The 20,281-nt window shown below is 38.2% G+C and overlaps 1 protein-coding gene across 4 annotated transcripts; it reads left to right on the plus strand.

Moving 5' to 3' along the window:
- The first annotated feature begins 1,253 nt into the window (after positions 1-1,253).
- LOC142556758 (uncharacterized) lies at positions 1,254-12,935 on the plus strand. 4 transcript variants are annotated; one of them, XM_075668246.1, is made up of 8 exons: positions 1,254-1,408; positions 1,919-2,242; positions 10,191-10,262; positions 11,248-11,312; positions 11,385-11,541; positions 11,716-11,808; positions 12,314-12,403; positions 12,547-12,935. In XM_075668246.1, exons 2-8 carry the CDS (start codon positions 1,946-1,948, stop codon positions 12,691-12,693), a joined length of 921 nt encoding a protein of 306 aa, XP_075524361.1. In that variant the 5' UTR covers positions 1,254-1,408; positions 1,919-1,945; the 3' UTR covers positions 12,694-12,935. The 4 variants fall into 4 exon arrangements, with proteins under 4 accessions (XP_075524361.1, XP_075524358.1, XP_075524360.1 ...); XM_075668243.1 differs by having other exon boundaries at positions 1,258-1,408; positions 1,896-2,242; XM_075668245.1 differs by lacking the exon at positions 1,254-1,408 and adding an exon at positions 1,414-1,591 and having other exon boundaries at positions 1,896-2,242.
- The last annotated feature ends 7,346 nt before the right edge of the window (positions 12,936-20,281 follow it).

The raw sequence follows: 20,281 nt of genomic DNA on the forward strand, positions 1-20,281 counted from the left end.
AATAAGAGATCCATCTCACAAAATACGACCCGTGAGATCGTCTCACACAAGTTTTTACTATTTTATAAAACGAGTTGTTTTAGGATTTATTTTTATTTTTATTTTTATTTTTTTATTTTATTTTTACTTTTATTTTTATTTTATTTTTCACATTGAAAATATAGATGAAGAATGATTAAAATTCAATTAAATTTGTTAAAGAATGGGCATTGCACAGGGTGGCATGAGTTTGTATATTCCTAAGCTTCTGGAAGCTGTCGAATGATTATTTCTAGTTTTCCTCACATTTTTAAATGTTTTTTCTTCAAAAAAAATATTATTTTATTTTTACGCCTATTTTTTCCATTTTTTTAAAAAATTTCCGTAGTGGCACATTTATTATACTTAATAAAATTTAAAAACCAAGGGCCACCAAAGAGTTTATACCAACGGACATGTAAATCGTGATAAGTTTATATATCATTATGTACCGTTTGGTTCGTGATATAAGACAAATAGTACGAAGATAAATAATATTTTTTAATAATAAAATACATAAAAATGCTAGTTAATATAATGTTATATTTGATTGATTAATTTAATTAAATTTGAGATAACGTAATATTGCCGTTATCTCATGAGATTAGATTTAGATACAAATTTAGATAAATTATATAATAAACTAAAGAGTACTTTAAAATATTGTTATTTGTAGTCTATTTATTATTGTATACACATTACATTATTAATAATTTTACATATTTGTCTTATATGTTTGTATTTATGTAATTTTGATAATTTATGTTATCAAATTAGTTTTGGTCTGTTATCTTTGTTATTATTACAATTTTAATATTTTTTCGACATGATGTTGATGTGACGCTTGCGACGTTTATGTTGCTTCGATGAAAGATGATTAAAATTATAGAAAAATTGAAAGATACAATAGTAAAATTAAAATTAGATAACATAGAGCACTAAAATCATAAAATAACAAACATATATGACTAAAATTACGGTTTGTCCTAATTAATATTAATAAATTACAATTTACCAAATTTGTTGCATTCCATGCATTTAATCAAGTACCTTTTATTTATTTGTTCAAATATGTGTGATATAAAATAAAATAAAATAAAAAGAGACCGGATTTGTAACTCAATTCATCTTTATGTGTAGGATAGAGTTAATGTTGATGTAAGTATTCGATCCATTAGACTAAAAACTAAAGAAATTAAAGGAGTATTTCCTCAAAATTGTGTGCAATAATAATATAATCCAATATGAATGGAGATATAGAGAAACAAATGCTTCAATTTTTTAAAAAAATCTTCATTACACATTTGTTTCACCTTAAAATTTCCGTTGGCTGGGCAACAAATTCGCGATCCATTTCCATTTTTTTCCCATTTCTTTGTACTTCATTCAGGTACTTCTCTTCTTTCTGTACATATTGTTCTTAAATTTTTTTTCTTTGGTTTCATTTCTTCATGTTTAGATATTGAGTTTTTCTGTGCCTTTCAAGTTGAATTAAATACTCTGATCTCGCTTCTTTATCCAGCGTGATCAGTGGATTTACTTTCCTTGAGCAACCACAATATTGTGGTAAAGTGTGAATAATTGAAAAAGATGTTTTCTTTTTGAAGGATATGTTGTTGAAAATCATAAATTGACGCATTTAACTTGAAGGGATTTTGTTTTAGTTCCAAGAATCTTGAATATAATGGTCAAAAAGATCATAACATTGTGAAATTAAAGGAATGTATATGTGTTAGATTGTGAATTCGAAGAAACCATCGAATGTACAGGTCAAAGATCGAAACATTAAATAAAATTGAATTGTTCTGGTTTTTTTTTTTTTTTTTTTTCATTTTAAGATTGTGAATTGGGGATTTATGCTGGTGTTTTGTGTCCAGGAATTCTTGTGTTCTTGTTTAAGGTAATAGTGGTGTAACAAAACGTATAGATGGGCGAGCACCTGGTAGTGAATGTGGATCAGTTGCCAAAACGTGGGGTGGTTGAGTCTAATTCGCTGGTTCCTCCGGCTGTGGGTTATAGGCCTACAGAGAAAAACCCGGAGATGATGGGGCCCTCATCATCTACCGTGGCGGCGGAAGACAGTGAGGTGGTGGTTTTTGTGGAGGATGATGAGGAAGCAGATGAACTTGCTCCGCTAATAGGGATAGGGGAGTGTCGTATTTGCCAGGAAGAAGATCATCTAAACAATTTGGAGAGCCCCTGTGCTTGTCGTGGAAGCCTTAAAGTAAATGTTTTATGGAGATGCACCATTCTTTTTGATGATACCAAATTTTCCCTGGGTCCGGTCTGGTGAGCTTGAGCTTCAGATCAACAATGTTTGAACCGGAGCGGATGGAACACTACCGATCTATGCGAACTAGTAGATATTGGAAGGTGCCGAGAATTTTTCCGGCGTAATCACTCTGACGTTTTGATCGGATTTTGTGTTTAGGAATAAAGAAATGGGCAGATGCGATATGTGGAATAGTGCTGAAGGAAGTTCATGTCCCCTTCACCATGAAGTATACATGGGTATTTATAGTGGTTGAGAAGACTTCTTACCATACTGTGCCGAAGTCTATTTTAGGTAAATTTTCCTATAACATTAAACTCTTCTCCAATCACTGCAAGTTCGGGCCGGATTTCTTGTCACATCTAATCATACGGCGAGATTCTAGCGTATTTAAAGATTATTCACGCTTTTGACATTTGACAAAGTTCCTAGGATAGAAACAGGACACCTGGGCCTAAGATTCATGTCACAAGCATCTGTGCTTGACAGAACCCTGGTGGCCGAGCCCTGGGTAGAGCTCCTCAAGGGCTCAGCCACTAGGGCTCGGCCAACAGTGGTTCGACCGAGCACCAGGGCTCGGCCGAGCTCTGTCGTGGCTCGGCCATCAAGAGTTCGGCCGAGCATGGTGCTCGGCTAGGTGCTCAAGAATAACGGCTGAGCTCGTCTAGAGATGATATCGCATTCGGACGAGTCGTGCTCGACGGGTTACGTTTAAGATCCTCGGGAAGAAATAGAACTCGAGCACGGTTGAATATTGGGGGTAACTTGGCCGAGCACCATGGCTCGGCCATCAGGGGTTCGGCCGAGCACCAAGCTCGGCCGAGGTGCTCAAGAATAACGGCTGAGCTCGTCTAGAGATGATATCGCATTCGGACGAGTCGTGCTCGACGGATTACATTTAAGGTCCTCGGGAAGAAATAGAACTCGAGCACGGTTGAATATTAGGGGCATCAGTAGTAACCCCCTCTGTGGTCTAAAAGAAGTATTGAATTTTAGACCAGTGAATCGCTATGATAGAGCCTTAAGCCTTCGAGTTCAACATTGGTTGCGGGAAGATCCAGACCGTTTAAGTTGTTTGTAAGATTTTGGTCGGCTAGGATCAAACGGTGGTACGGATCCCGAGGCCTTTGAACAGGCATGATCCTAGTCGTCTATTCTTGATTTAATCTGACGGCTCTCCTTCGTCTGACCCTCTTATAAATACGGCCTTCCCTTCATGCTCAAAATCCCACAATTCTCTCATTTTCTCTCCCAAGTTACAAAGCGTCTCCCGTCCCTTCGACGTTCTCGGTTCGGCCAACTGTCCTGAGTTCGATAACCTCTCGCTCCCAACTCTGTTTTTCTTGACCACTTTTGTAAGTTCTTCTTCCCATGTTAATTGCAATACTTCGGTTAAGGAATGGATGAAGCTATAGGCACTTCTTCCCCCTCCCCTTCGAAGACTTCGGCGGAGCTTCCCTTGTACGAAATTAAGGCTTCGGTCCTAGGGTATGATGATTTCTCTAGGATTAGAGAGTTATCGGGATTGTCTTCGGAAATCGATATTCGAATTCCTGAGATTACAGATAGGGCTCATCTCCCTCCTAACGGATATTACACATTTTACCTGGACCAACTAGAGATGGGTCTTCGGTTTCCCATCCCCAGAATAGTTCAATGACTTTGTGATCACTATCTTATATGCCCAGCCAACTAGCTCTCAATTTCTTTAGCACGCTTCTGGCCTTAGGGGTATTGCTTAGGTATTTCGATATACCCCTCTTCGTAGCCCTCTTAGATCGTTTCGTGCAGATCAAGAGAAAAGAAGTAGGTCGATTTTACCTATCACCCCGACCCGAGTGTGATTTTCTGGGCGAAAACCCTTCATCTCACAAGGGTTGGATGAACCGATATTTTTATGCGGAGTCTGAGCTTCTTCCTTGGCACTGCGATATGGCTTAGGGCTGACCAATTAACCCTTAGAACTCCACCTGCGCCTAGGCGTGCCATCAACGTTAAATCTTATTCATCATAGTTTTTAAAATAAAGACACAATTAAAAATAAAACTAACAGGATTCATCGAGACTATGGTTAAGCATAATATCTTTTCAAGTGTTGGACGTTCCACGGGCGTTTGGTCTTCTTCCCCTCAGCATCCTCTAGGTAGTATGCTGCAATTCATGCTTTTCCAATAACTTTGTAAGGTCCTTCGTACTTCGGATCTAACTTCCCTCTTTCTTCCTGAAATTGGATTTTCTTCATGACCAGATCTCCTGTTTCGAACGATCGGGGTCGCACCCTCCTGTTATATGCTCGGGCCATCCTCTTCTGATAGGCGGCCATCCGAACAGCTGCTCAATTTCTCTTTTCCTCTATTAGGTCCAAATCCATGGCCCTCAATTCATCATTATTTGGTCCATACCCTGTTACCCGAGCACTTTCTTGTCCAATTTCCGCTGGCAAGACAGCCTCAGTCCCATATACTAGGTTATACGGTGTTTCTCCAGTTCCTGTCCGAGCTGTGGTTCGGTAAGCCCACAATACGCTAGGTAATTCATCGACCCATTTCCCTCTTGCAGAGTTAAGACGTGCTTTAAGAGCGTGCACAATGGATGTATTAGTGACCTCGACTTGTCCGTTGCTCTGGGAATAAGCCACAGACGTGAATATCTGCTCTATCTTCATCTCTCTACACCATTCCCGGATTTTAGAGCCACAAAACTGTCTTCCATTGTCGGACACAAGTCTCCTTGGTATCCCGAACCGACATACTAGGTTCTTCCATAAGAATTTTAAGACCTCTCCTTCAGTGATTTTGGCCAACGGTTCAGCTTCCGCCCACTTAGAGAAATAGTCGACGGCTACCAATAAGAATTTCCTTTGACCTGTGCTTATGGGAAATGGTCCCACAATATCTATGCCCCACTGATTGAAAGGGCAAGGGGAAACAACTGATCTCATAAATTCGGCTGGTTGCCATTGTAAATTAGCATGCTTTTGACAATTATAACAGGACCTCACCATTATTAGCGCATCTTTTATCATGGTTGGCCAGAAGAAGCCTGCCATCAAAGCCTTCCGAGCCAAAGCTATACTCCCTAGGTGATTACCACAACATCCTTCGTGGATTTCTCGAAGGACGTAGTCAGCTTCTTCTGGGCCCAAGCATTTCAAGAGAGGTCTAGAAAAAGACCTCTTATACAGTATCCCATCCAAGAGTGAGAAACAGAGTGCTCTCCTCTTGACTTCTCGAGCGTTTTTTGGTTCAGCCGGGACTTTCCCATGACATAAATATTGCTGAACCTCATATCTCCAGTCTTCTTCCAACATATCTACTTTCTCAGCTTGAAGATGATCAATTTGCGAGACAAGCTCTTGTCCGACTAGCTCTGGTTCCGTGGGCTGATCCAGAGAACTGGCCATCTTAGCCAACCTATCTACCGCTTCATTCTCAGTTCGAGAGATTTGTTTCATGATTAACTCTGAGAAGTCCTCCTTAGCTTTCTCAATAGCTTGGGCGTATCTGACCATTTTCTCATTTTTCACTTCGAACTTACTCTTACTTTGCTGTATTATCAATTGAGAATAAGAATAGAGGACGGCCTGAGTAACATCCATGCTTCGGGCAGCCTTTAGCCCGACCAAAAGTGCTTCGTACTCGGCCTCGTTATTGGAGGCCCGGAAGTTCAGCCTCACCGCCACCTTGGTCTCTTCTCCCCAAGGAGATATCATCACGATTCCGACCCCACTTCCTGTTCGACAAGAAGAACCATCTACGAAGATCTTCCATTGTTCTTCCTCCGATACTTGAACAGTCTCCGCCAGAAAGTCGGCTAAAGCTTGGGCTTTAATAGCAGTTCTGGGCTCGAACTTGATATCGTATTCACTGAGCTCGGTCACCCACTTAATCAATCTTCCTATGGTAATGAGTTTATAATTCGGAAGATGCATTTCTCCTGGTGAAAGTTGGACGTCCTATCTTTTGAGCATAACACTTGTTTAGTCACTTAGATAAAATTTAAAGGCATAGGTTCAAAACACTGGCCAATGATAAAGTAAAGGGAAACATGACGGAAAAAACACCCGAAACAGAAACATGAGTAGTACAAGTGTATTGAGCAAAAGGAACCTAAAACAAAGAAATAAAAGGCCAAAAGTCTGCCTAGCGGGCTCCTTCACTTTCCCTCGGGTGTCCGAGCCTTCACTCTCCATCACCCATCTCTTCATCCTCTGGCATATCTTCTAGGGCCTTAACCACATCAAGGAAGGAAAAATGGTGTTCGGCTTCAGAATACCCATTGGCTCGTACTTGAGCAATGCTCCCATTAAATCCATGCTCGAAGTAAGAGGTGGTTTTATCTGAACACAGCGAATCAAATTCCGAAGAGTGGATGAACTCCTCTTTTTTCTGAAGCCACATAGCCTCGGCTTCATGCTCCTTCTGGCGCAGTTGTTCCTCAAGATGAAGTGCTCTCTGCTCTTCCCAAGCGGCCTTGTCCTCAAAGATCTGCACTTGAGCTCGGGCGGCTTCGAGCTCGGCTAGGAAAGACGCTTTCTCTGTTTCACTTTTAGTATGGTTATCCTCCATTCGCTTCATAAGTTCTCCGTGTCGGCTGAGGACGTCATTCAGGGACTTTTGGGAAGAACTAGCCGTCTCCCAAGCTCCGCAAATTCGATCTGTGACCTCCCCTCCCCAAACAAGAGCCTGCGAAGGGCATTTATAAGTTCGTTAAAGAAGAATTATTGATACAAAAGAGACAAAAACTAATTACCTGCATGAAATTAAGGGACATAGCCTCTATGGCTTGAAGGTCGGTAGCGGTCTTCACGATGGCGAGCATCCGAGGACACTAAATGCCGAACAAAACTTAGAGCTTCTGGTCCGGAAGGATGGGCTATGAAAGAGGTCCCGTGTTCGACCGATGCCTCCAGCTCGACCTCATCGAAATCGCGGTTATCGGGAACAGCGGAAGAACCTCGAGTCCCCTTACCAGAGCCCCTGGGGAACGGAAACGAAGCAGTAACCTTGAGGGTCTTTTTCATGGGCTGCCCCTCAGACTCCATAGGCAATTTCTTCTGTTTCTCTTTGGCCTCCGCAGTAGAGGACTTCGAAGAGGTTCCGATCTTACGTTTCCTCCTTTTCATGTTTTGAAGCATTTCAGATTTCATAATTCGTTCGTCTGAAAAAAAAAAAAAAAGAGGAGAGACAGAAGAAGCAAAAGAAGCATCGAGTCAGCACAATATTGGTTTTTAGTAGGAAAGTGGAAAGGCTAGGGAAAATATACTTATGTCCCTCTTCACTTCGACTCCTTTCTTGCAAAACCTAAAGTTAAAATGACATCAAAACACCTCTCCGAAGTACTAGCAAGGAAGCGGGTCAGATTGATGGCACGCCTAGGCGCATGTGGAGTTCTAAGGGTTAATTGGTCAGCTCAAGCCATATCGCAGTGCCAAGGAAGAAGCTCAGACTCCACATAAAAATATCGGTTCATCCAACCCTTGTGAGATGAAGGGTTTCCGCCCAGAAAATCACACTCGGGTCGGGGTGATAGGTAAAATCGACCTACTTCTTTTCTCTTGATCTGCACGAAACAATCTAAGAGGGCTACGGAGAGGGGTATATCGAAATACCTAAGCAATACCCCTAAGGCCAGAAGCGTGCTAAAGGAATTGGGAGCTAGTTGGCTGGGCATATAAGATAGTGATCAGAAAGGCACTGAACTATTCTGGGGATGGGAAACCGAAGACCCATCTCTAGTTGGTCCAGGTAAAATGTGTAATATCCGTTAAGAGGGAGATGAGCCCTATCTGTAATCTCAGGAATTCGAATATCGATTTTCGAAGACAATCCCGATAACTCTCTAATCCTAGAGAAATCATCATACCCTAGGACCGAAGCCTTAATTTCGTACAAGGGAAGCTCCGCCGAAGTCTTCGAAGGGGAGGGGGAAGAAGTGCCTATAGCTTCATCCATTCCTTAACCGAAGTATTGCAATTAACACGGGAAGAAGAACTTACTAAAGTGGTCAAGAAGAACAGAGTTGGGAGCGAGAGGTTATCGAACTCAGGACAGTTGGCCGAACCGAGAACGTCGAAGGGACGGGAGACGCTTTGTAACTCGGGAGAGAAATTGAGAGAATTGTGGGATTTTGAGCATGAAGGGAAGGCCGTATTTATAAGAGGGTCAGACGAAGGAGAGCCGTCCGATTAAATCAAGAATAGACGACTAGGATCATGCTTGTTCAAAGGCCTTGGGATCCGTACCACCGTTTGATCCTAGCCGGCCAAAATCTTACAAACAACTTAAACGGTTTGGATCTTCCCGCAACCAATGTTGAACTCGAGGGCTTAAGGCTCTATCATAGCGATTCACTGGTCTAAAATTCAATACTTCTTTTAGACCACAGAGGGAGGTTACTACTGATGCCCCAATATTCAACCGTGCTCGAGTTCTATTGCTTTCCGAGGACCTTAAACGTAACCCGTCGAGCGCGACTCATCCGAATGCGATATCATCTCTAGACGAGCTCAGCCGTTATTCTTGAGCACCTCGGCCGAGCTTGGTGCTCGGTCGATCCCCTGATGGCCGAGCCATGGTGCTCAGCCAAGTGATGGACAGAGCTCGGCCGAGCCCTGGTGCTCGGCTGAACCACGGTGGCTGAGCCCTCGGCCGAGCCCTGGTGCTCGGCCGAACCACTGTTTGCCGAGCCCTGGGGCAGGGCTCTGCCGCTCGGCCTAGGAGCTCTACCCAGGGCTCGGCCACCAGGGTTCTGTCAAGCACAGATGCTTGTGACATGAATCTTAGGCCCAGGTGTCCTGTTTCTATCCTAGGAACTTTGTCAAATGTCAAAAGCGTGAATGATCTTTAAATACGCTAGAATCTCGCCGTATGATTAGATGTGACAAGAAATCCGGCCCGAACTTTCAGTGATTGGAGAAGAGTTTAATGTTATAGGGAAATTTACCTAAAATAAACTTCGGCACAGTATGGTAAGAAGTCTTCTCAACCACTATAAATACCCATGTATACTTCATGGTGAAGGGGACATGAACTTCCTTCATCACTATTCCACATATCGCATCTTCCCATTTCTTTATTCCTAAACAAAAAATCTGATCAAAACGTTAGAGTGATTATGCCGGAAAAATTCTCGGCACCTTCCAATATCTACTAGTTCGCATAGACCGGTAGTGTTCCATCCGCTCCGGTTCAAACATTGCTGATCTGAAGCTCAAGCTCACCAGACGGACTCAGGGAAAATTTGGTATCATCACTTTTAGTTTAAGTTGGTTAACTATCATCTATGTAGCACGGATACCTTAAAAAAAAATTTTTTTGAAGTATCGGATACGGATAAGGATACGACACGGATACGGATACGACACACGGATACGCGTGTCGGATACCACAAAATCCGTATCGTTGACTTTGTTTAGGGTTGACCAGCCGGATACGTTTTGGACACGGCGAGGACACGTCATGGATACGGCATGGATACGTTTTTCGGATACGTTTGGGCAAAATTGCAAATATTTAAAAGTTTTAGGGGTTAATTAAAAAAAATTAAAATTTCTAGGGACTAAAGAAAAATAATTTAAAATAAATTTGGATGGGCTTTTAAATCCATAAATACATTTGTCCGTCTCTTTCATTCCATTTCTATAATTTTTACTTTTCAATACTAAATTTATATAAATATAAATATATATAATATTTATATATATTTTAATAATTGTCGTATCCTAGCCGTATCGTGTCTAATATTTTCAAAATTTGACGTGTCGCCGTATCCGTATCGTATTCGATACGATACTCGTACCCGTATCCATGCAACATAGACTATCATATATACTTGTTGCTTGATATTGTGCATTTTGATTGTTCGAGTTGATAAATAATTGAGACCCATGATTTTGCAGTATGCTCACAGAAAATGTGTTCAGCACTGGTGCAATGAGAAGGGTGACATTATTTGTGAGATCTGTCATCAGGTTAGTTATGGCTCCGTATGCCTTTGTAAGTTGTTTCTTTAATCTTTTACGAATGCTGGCGAAGACTAATGATGTGAATTTAGTGGCATGCTTGTACAAACTTCAATTTTTGAAGTATTATGTTGGTTTCTAAATATCATATCTTCCCTCACGAGGATACACTTGAGGTATTCGAGTACTTTGATTGTCCTACAATTATTTGGCAGCAACGATATCTCTACTGTAATATGTGATTTTGTCTTTGATATTAGAGATTGAATATGTTGCTGGGTCTGTTGTATGGTTTTAAAAGCTTTTAGTTGCTTCGTTACTAGGAAATATAGCTTTTGTTAGTGATCGATCCTATGATTATTAATGGAGTCAAGCTCACACTGGGGATGGGAATTGTTGGGGAGTAAAATTATGCCTATTTTTGTGTGACAGGCTACGTGTCACCATGATAAAAATATGAAATTTGAACAATAATCATTTACTCATGGTTTTGTAGGTGGAATCTACCAGTTGTGACTAGTGGTTGATACCATTATACTTTACAGCAAAAACAAGTCATTTGGTAGTGGTATCTTGTTAATAAATTTTTCGATTACAGAACCTCCAGAGAGGAATTAAATTTGCAACAACATATTGTTCGGAAGGAGTTTTTATAATAACTTTGGATTTGGAAAACTGGAACAATTTTTTATTGTCGGGATGAAAAAATATTTTGCCTGTTACCAGAAGAGAAAATGTAGATTCCTGTAGATGTATAAGATACACACACATGTCTGGTTTAGGTTTTAGCTGCATATGCTCTTGATGTATACATCCTTGCCTATTATCATTTCTGGAGAATTAAAACCAACTGATAATCTGTTGCTAGATAGCCGACGGTTGTTGAAATTGAATTTTTTTTTATTGGAAATAAGTGTAATTGAGCAAAATTTTAGTGAACTGATATTTTGTGTATTCTTTTGATGTTATTCTTGACATATTGTTTTATGTTCAGCCTTATCAACCTGGTTATACTGTCCCTCCACGACCTCCACATGAGGAAACCACTATTGATATTGGGTAAGTTTCATATTTGCTTGTTAAAATTTTTATTTTTAACTGTGAATTCAGTTAAATTCTGTATTTTTTTAGGGGAGTTTGGCAAATTTCTGGCACACCATTTGAAATGCATGATCCTCGTATTTTGACACTTACCGATGCTGAGCGTCAGTTGTTCCAAACTGAATATGCTGATTATAATGGCACACATAGCAGTGGTGTTCCGTTTTACCGTTCAGCTGCTACAATCGTAAGTCTTTGAAAAGTTTCGCGTATTAAAGTTTGAATGCTCAACAGAGAATTCAACTATTTTTTGAGTACTCATCAAATAAAAAACAAAAAAAAAAATGGAAGTTTCTTGAACCATATTGATCTAAAATCTGAGGGCCATATGAAGTAAAATTATTGGTATTCTGATTTGCAGCTATTGTCTCTTCTGGTACTGAGGCATGGAATATCAATCACGGATGATGGTAGTGATGGGAATGGAGACGACGATGCATTGACTTCTATAACCGTGAGTGTGTAGGAACTATTTATATGATTACATTGTGATGCTATAGCTCAAAAATCATTGTATTATGCGCAATTGATATCAGATCACAATACCCCTCAAAATTGTTGGCAACCATTTTGTCCAAAACCTCGAGTTGATTATAGGAGGTGATTCAATGCTATTTTTAATTTTTATGTTTGAATATGCACCCTTGCTTATACTAGGGGATATGTGCCTGGAATTAAAATTCAAGATAGGCACATGTATATTGGTCGGTTACTGGATGGCGAAGGTCCAAAAATAAGCATCTCAGACCAACATAGTGAAATATTAAGGGGATTGCGCACCCCAGGTTTTGAACTCGTAATAACCTCTGTCTTTGATAAAATTAACTTTATTCTTTTTTTCCCAAAATGTCTAGCTCACGAAAGGTGCGTATCAACAGTTCCATCAAATCCGTCACGGTCTTGTATTGACCTATCATAATTTTGAGACTGTGATTTGTGCTCAACTCTCTTAAATGCAGCTTTTCATGACACAAATCATTGGCTTTCTGTTGCCATTCTATGTTGTACTCTGGATCATCAGCATTTTGCAGCATCGGAGGCAAACACAGGTAAATTTCGTTTTAACCTTTTTACACCTCGTCTTCCATTCTTCTGCATATGCTATTCAACTCTTTTGGATCTAAAAACCATCGCTAATGAGCGTCAAAGATTTCAAGTTACATGCCTTCATATTTTGAGTTTCTTGAAACAGGAGGCTGCTGCACTGGCAGCAACCCGGTTCGCTATTGTGGTTCAGTCGTCACAGAACAGAGGCGGCCTTTTTGTAGCCTCAGCTGCACCAACAATCAATTCACAGGCCACCCCTGCACAGGTGGCTCGCCACCAGGAAGATGTTTAGGTGAAAATTGACATTTATGGGAGTCTTCTTATGGTGCACTATTATGCAGAAGAGACATGAAGCTCCCATACACAATGAGTTTTTCTTCTTTCCTCGACATTCTTACTAAGATTTGTTTCTGTTCCTGGTGTATAAGGAAATAAAAATCAAGATATATAGTTTGTATTTATGTTGTGTATTATTTGGTTAAATAAAAGTTTGTACATATGTGCTGAAGGATCTAATAAAAATCTGTTTTCTTCTCTTTTTTCTCTTAACTCATTTGTTTTCATTTTCTTGTCCCAAAATAATACTTTCATTTTTATAAAATCATTTTTAGGGGAATGATATGTTTACATCACATTCACATGCAAAAAGAATGAAATACATGAGATGATATATTAAAACAATAAACTTGACATGATTAAAGCTAAATGATCTTTTTTGAACACTTCGCCTTTCGATGCTTTGATCTCAAGCTAAAGCAAACCAAAGGGCTAGCTATGGACTTGCCTGACATCCCCATTTGCCTTTTAAAATAATTGTTTAGAACATTATTTAATTACATTTCAAAGTGAAGTTGCCATTAATCCTTTGATCTGGTCAAGAGTACTTTACTTTCTTGAAACATTAATAATATTATAGACGATCTTGCATCAATATCTCAAGTTTGATATGAGATTTCAGGTTCAAAACTTAATTGTAACAAAACTTTTTCCTACTAGAAAAAAGAAGCAACCTTCTAAACTTTGATTTTGACATTTCATCGTGTTGCCAATTTTGGATATTTGGTGGTTGTAATCTCCAATTTTATATATTTGAAACAAATAACCTTTTGTTTAGATACATGAAATATAAAATCAAAATATTCAAGATGTCAATGGTTCAAATTACTCGGGAAAATGGAATTGTTCCAAGGGGTTTTAGACTACACCTGTAAGCCCAAGAATCTTGATCATCTTCGATGGGAAGTTATATTCATTTGGCAGGAGCGTGAATCAAAAGCCATATGGAATAAGTCACATTGAAACACGTTTTTATTAAAAAATAATAATTGCTTCTCTTTGAAACAACTTGTCATGTATACCAAAAAGTATATTGTTTCGATTTTTTTAATCTATTATGTTTCGATTAGTATATCTGTTGGGTCGAGATAATACGTAATCTTTGCTGATAAAGAAATCGAAAAATCATGTTTGGATTAATTTTACAGATGTAAGTAAAAAAGTTGGAGATGAGTATACGATTGTCTCCCTACAGGTCCTTTTCCTTCACCTTTGAGTTAAATATGAAGTTTAGAAGCCAAGAACCAAGTTCTCTGAAGAATATATTCAGTCAGTTTCACATGTAGCCCATTTTACATGCAAATATGACTGTACTATATACCTCATTTTTCTGTATGATACACACAGATATGGTAGCTGTGTATGAGCACATGCAATGCAGTTGTACGTCGGGTTACGTATATTGTACCATCTGGAGAATGAGAATTGTTGGTATCAATCTACGAATGAAAAAATTATGAAGATGACAACAGAGATATCAAAGATAAGGCTAATGCTGAACATTATGCTTTTAAGAAGATTTTGTTTCTTCGGAAAATGTCAATATTCTCTTATGATACAGAAACTACAACTTGTGATAATAACACAATAAATCACAAGTTCAGTAATAAAAAATGATATAAACTCCTCTTTCTTTTGAAGGAATAAGAAGAGACTCAATATAAATTTAAGTGTTTTTCCAAGTCTGAAAAGTGTATCAAAATTACGTTTGATCTTTTATATTTTAGTGTTGTTAAACTGAAAAAATACGATGTTTTAATTAAATGGGTGTTTCATGGTCCAAAAAACTGATTAAAAAAAATCAAAAGACTTCATTTTGATGAAATGATATAGAAAAACTCGAAAAACTATGCATTGGTTCGTGAACGAGTAGCACCGCCCGGAAAATCCAGGTAGAAGACTGGGCGTTAGGGCGCGATTACACTTGCTGTCTGAATTTTCCAAGCAGCTCTTGGGGAGCTTCATGTGAGAATCCAAATTTTTAGGCATTTAATTAAATAAATATAGACATATATAAGAATTTATTTTCGAGTTATAATAAATTCGAAAATATAAATAATACATGGTAATCGAAATCCAGTACAACATATACACATTATTTTCGAAATTTATGAAGGATATCAACCTACTTAGAAGATTATATTGCATGCAAGACAGGTTTCTCAACAAGGAAGCTAGCAAATTTGCATGAACCTGTACGAGAAAGCAGTCTACGTTCAACCACCCAGTCCAGAAGCCATAAACTCGAAATTTGCAATATATTGCACTAATTAATTGTTATGACATAATTCTAAATATAAAATGCTTATCTCGATAATTAAGGAATAATTATCTCGCAATTTTGGAAGGAAAATCAATCGGTTTATGGTAGGATTCTCACTCAGCACCTATTAATACCCCCTAAGCCTTTAAAAATTTCACCCCTCATTCTAGCAAGCAATTTTCGAAATTTGCTCTCACAAGTGTTCCCAAGAATTTTCGAAATTTTCTCCCAAAAATTCTGCACGAGTTATCAAAATTTTGTTCAGGTTCAAAAATTCGTTTCTCTCGCTCGGTACTTAAAATCCGATCTCCACTGTTCATAATATGCTTTCATATGTTTTGAACAACATAGCTAAATTTCAGCAAACTCCAACGGTTAGTTTTTCGTTTATATCCTTCTCAAGAAAACTGCTCATATTCTAGGCGAGAATAGCATACCTATGGTTATTCGTGCATAAACATGTTAAAATCTCTTCCAAACCCGATCTCCACCGTACTGTAAAATTTTGAGACCGATTCAACGGTTCATTAAGGCGCAAGGAAGTTTACAAGGCGGCTGATTTTTTGGTAGATGTGCTACTAGCGTTTCGAGGTGTCGGTTGCATGATTCTTCTACAGTTTTCGAATTTTTCATGTTTTCTTCAAGTCTAAGGTAAAAGGGCTTGTTTTAAAGATTAAATTTCGTTTATGCATATTTATTTCGTTTTTTTCAAAAATACGATCGAGTACACGATTCTTCTTCTACTTCTTTCTTGTATTTGTCATACAGTTTTAAGCAATGCGAGAGGTCGACTGTATATGGGTGGGAATACCAACCATGACGTACCCTTACGTGGTGGGGGATATAACCGCTATACGGCCTCGCCCCCTTAGAGGAGTAAAAATTAGAGACTGATATCAGTAAACCATAGAAAGTAGATGAATCTCAGTGCTGGTCAATATTATGCAGTTGTTATGAATTATGTCCGCAAGTCATGTGATTTTCGAAATTATGCATATTGTTATATTGTGCTCGATACGGCCCTCACTTGCTGAGTATTTCCCAAAATACTCACCCCTTACTCTATCATCCCCAGATAAATCAGAAGAAGAAATAGAGAAAGAAGAATCGGACACCAGTTTTTAGACTGATAGTGGACGCATGAAGAATTTTAATTAAGAATATGGTCTTGTGAGTTTTTAATTCAAGTTATAAACGCTTTCGCAGATTTGTATCGTTTTCAGAGTTACTATTGTAAAGACAATTATATTTTTATGGTATTTATGATATAAACTGGTTTTGGTTTATACTGTACTACGAGGCTTGTTGTTTAGCAATTATGTGATTATTGAATAACGTCGGTGTCGACTTATCCCGGTCTCGGGGACGTGACATTTAAGTGGTATCAGAGCCGCTAGGTTCATAATCCAGTTGGAAGAAAAATTTGTCATATTATGGCAAAGGGCTGATGAAGTCCCCTTCGTAACGACCAACGAGTAATATACAACTTTGTTGTGAGGCATGGTCCGAAAAAAAAGAAGAAATTCCTTCATTTAGACCTATGAAATCGCGTTTTTGTTATTTTAGGAAAGTTTCGTAGGACTCATAACTTTTCGTAGGAAACTCGGAATTTAATTTCGTCAACTGTTCTATAATTCTCTCGACGTATTCCTTCTATCCATGGGTCAATATCCAAAAATTTTATTTTTGGAAAATTTCTCGAAAAATCTCGTTCAACGCGTTTTTTGTGCTAGTTAGAAAATTTTTATGGAATTTTATTATGAGGACAATTAGTATTTGTCTATATTGTTGGGATTATACATATAAGAGATATATCGAATAAGTTTTCAATTTAAGATAAAAAATTTGACTTGACGATGATAATTTATTTATGAAAACCAATATGAGAAAAGTTGATATAAGATTATATCAAAATTTTGGGTATTCCAATAGAGAAGTTGCTTTTGTGTTAGCAGTTTACTGTGTGGGCATTAAGTTTGAGTTATTAAAAATGTTAAGCGTTAACTTTAAATATTTAAGACATTGGAATATCTTGTAGACAATATCCTTAGGTTAAGGAATTTATGTTATTTTAGGGATAACAAGTAGGCTATGACCTTATGTAAATAAAATAAGTTATGAGATATTGATGGATATCAAGGAAAGTATAGTGAATAAGTTTTAACTTTTATGGTACTAAGAATGATTCAAAGAGAATGACAAGCAATGAAATCCTTTGTGTTAGAGCGTGATTGGCTCATGGTCTTGATGAAAGTAAGATTTAGTAAAAGAATAATTATTTGAGATAACAAATAGGTTATAATTTTCGGGATTTAAGTCAATAAGCTATAGATCGATATTGAGTTAAGTACAATATTCTATATGAGTTTTAATTTTTGAAATAGTAATCGGGATAATTTAAGTTAAGATAAAATTAGTATCAATTCACATATGTTTAGTGCCGACTTGATTCAACTCACTTAAGCATACTTTCGACGCCACCCTAGGGATGAATTGGTTATCTAAGAGCCATGATAGTAGATGGCCAGAGTAAGAATGTCAAACTCTGAACCCCGAATCAAGAAGAAATCAGGTACCATGGCGATGCTAAAGAACAGAAAAATATTTTTATGTTTCCAGACTTGGAAAGCCATAATATCGGGAGAAAAAGTTTACCTAGCAATGGTGAACAAAGTGCAGGAAGGAGTTGAGCTGAAGTTGGAAGATATTCCAGTGATACGAAAATTTTCGGACGTTGTTCCAAAAAGGCTTCTTGGAATGTTCTCGGACTAAGAAGCAAAGTTCGAGATAAATTTGGTACCGGTGATGCACTAATCTCCAATACACTGTACCGAATGGCTCCAGATGAACTCAAGGAGATAAAAGAACAACTTCAAGAGTTGTTAGACAAAAAGCAGATTAGGCAAAGTGCATCCCTTTGGGGAGCTGCAGTCCTATTTGTAAAGAAAAGATAAAAGTATGAGATTGTGTATAGAAAACAGAAAACTCTATAAGATCACAATAAAGAAATAAGTATCTTCTTCCAATAATAGACGGTCTTTTCGATCAACTTAAATGAGATACAGTCTTCTCCAAGCTCGACCTGAAGTCCAGCTATAATCAGCTAAAGGTCAGAGCAGAAGACACCCCAATGTCAGCATACAAATAAGGTCATCAGTGGAACTAAGAAAGTAAAGACAATTCTAGATTAGCCAAAACATAAGAATGCAACCGAAATTAGAAGCTTCTTTGGATTACCAGGCTATTAGCTGAAATTCGTCGAGGGCTTCTATTCAGTAGTCATATCACTGACAAGACTCGCACAAAAGAACTATGAATTCAACTGAAGAGAAAGATGTGAAAGAGCTTTCAAACATTAAAGGAGAGGCTAACATCTACACCAATGTTGATATTATCTACTTAAGACAAGGATTTTACCATCTACGACGAAGTATCAAAGAAAGATCTCACAGGCGTACTCATGAAAGACCGTTTAGTTCAACTAAAGTCGCATGAGCAAAACTGCCCTACTCACGATCTCGAGTTGGCAGCAGTGATCTTTGCTTTGAAAATTTGGAGACGATATCTTTACGATGCCAAGTGTGAAATATTCACAGACAACCAAGCCTCAAGTATTTATCATGAAAAAAGAATTAAAATGAGGCAAAGAAGATGGATAGAGTTACTCAAGAACTATGACTTGAACAATAAGCTACCATCCCGACAAGGTAACTAAGGTAGTCGATGCTTTAAGTCAGAGTAACATGGGCGAGATAACCCTAGCATCACTCTCTGCGCAACCATGCCTTCGGGAAGAAGTCAAGTTAAATCAGAGTCGAGACGCGACACTCGAGAAGTACAAAGAACAATACAAGTAAATAAAGTAGTCATATTTTCAAGTGGAAATAGACTGAATCCTAGGGATGAGAGGACGATTGTGTGTGCCAGACATCGACAATTTTCGATAAGAAGTGATGTAAGAGGCGCATAAGACATTCCAGATCTATATCGTGTCAGTACAAAGATGTATACGGATTTGAAAGAAAATTTCTGGAGAAGCAGGATGAAAATAGATGTCGCCTAGTTTATATTTAAGTGACAAGTATGCCAACAAGTGAAAGTCGAGCATCAACGACTGGAAGAACTACTGCAACCATTAGAATCCTACTATGGAAATGAGAACATATTTCCATGGATTTCGTTGTAGAATTGTCAAAGTCATTATACGGCTATATAAAGTGCCTACAATCATAATGTTGGATAGAGATACAAGATTTGTGTCACGTCTGTGATAGAGCTTTCAAAAAGCCATGAGAACAAAAGTTACTCTTAATACGGCTTATCACCTTTAAAATGATTGTCAAACAGAGAGAATGATTTAAATCCTAGAGGGTTTGATAAGGGCATGTGCCATAGACTTCAGTACTAATTGAAGTGAACATATACCCCTGATAGAATTCGCCTACAATAACAGTTATCACGTCAATATTGGAATGACTCCATTTGAAGTCTTTACGGACGGAAGTGTCGATCACCACTGTACTGGGACAAAATAGAGGAGACTTCCATAACAGGCCAGAACTATTCCAAGCGACAATGGAAAAATTGGCCATTATCAAAGACATACTCAAGGCTGCATAGGACCAGCAAAAGAGTTATAATTTTAAAAGAAGACCAATGGAATTCACAGTGAGTGAAAAGGCTTATATAAATGTCTGATCATTGCAAGGAATCCTTAGATTTAGTAAAGCGGTAAAAGTGAATCCTCGATACGTAGGACCATTCAAAATTCTGGATAGATTGACATGTTGGCTTACAGAATAGCATTACCACCAGATATATCTAGAATCCACAATGTATTTCACGAACTAAAGAAATACATCCCGAACTCAAGCCATGTTGTGAAAATTAAACCGCGCATGATCAAAGGTAACTTGGGGAAAGAGCTGAAATATGAAAATGTCTCTACTCATATTGTGGATACCGAGGACCAAGTACTGAGACGACCTATTATTCCCTACGTCAAGGTGCAATGGTCAAACACACAGCACGAGAAAATTACTTGGGAGTTTGAAGAGAAAATGCGCAAGTAATATCTCAACCTTTTCGAAAGTCAAGCCGACTCAAGTTTCGAGAACGAACTTCTAATAAGGAGGGAGGGATATGAGAACTTAAATTTTTGGGCATATAATTAAATAAATATAGACATATATAAGAAATTATTTCGAGTTATAATAAATTCAAAAATATAAATAATGCATGGTAATCGAAATCCAGTACAACATATACACATTATTTTCGA

Source organism: Primulina tabacum, chromosome 9 (assembly GCF_025594145.1).
Source record: "Primulina tabacum isolate GXHZ01 chromosome 9, ASM2559414v2, whole genome shotgun sequence".
NCBI classification, from domain to species: Eukaryota; Viridiplantae; Streptophyta; class Magnoliopsida; order Lamiales; family Gesneriaceae; genus Primulina; species Primulina tabacum.

What these genes read in the sequence shown, in the direction of transcription:
- LOC142556758 (XM_075668246.1), top strand. Translation starts at nt 1,946, where the DNA reads ATGGGCGAGCACCTGGTAGTGAATGTGGATCAGTTGCCAAAACGTGGG. An exon ending in GAAACCACTATTGATATTGG is followed by an intron (nt 11,313 to 11,384) that starts GTAAGTTTCATA and finishes GTATTTTTTTAG; the next exon opens with GGGAGTTTGGCAAATTTCTG. An exon ending in ATGCATTGACTTCTATAACC is followed by an intron (nt 11,809 to 12,313) that starts GTGAGTGTGTAG and finishes TCTTAAATGCAG; the next exon opens with CTTTTCATGACACAAATCAT.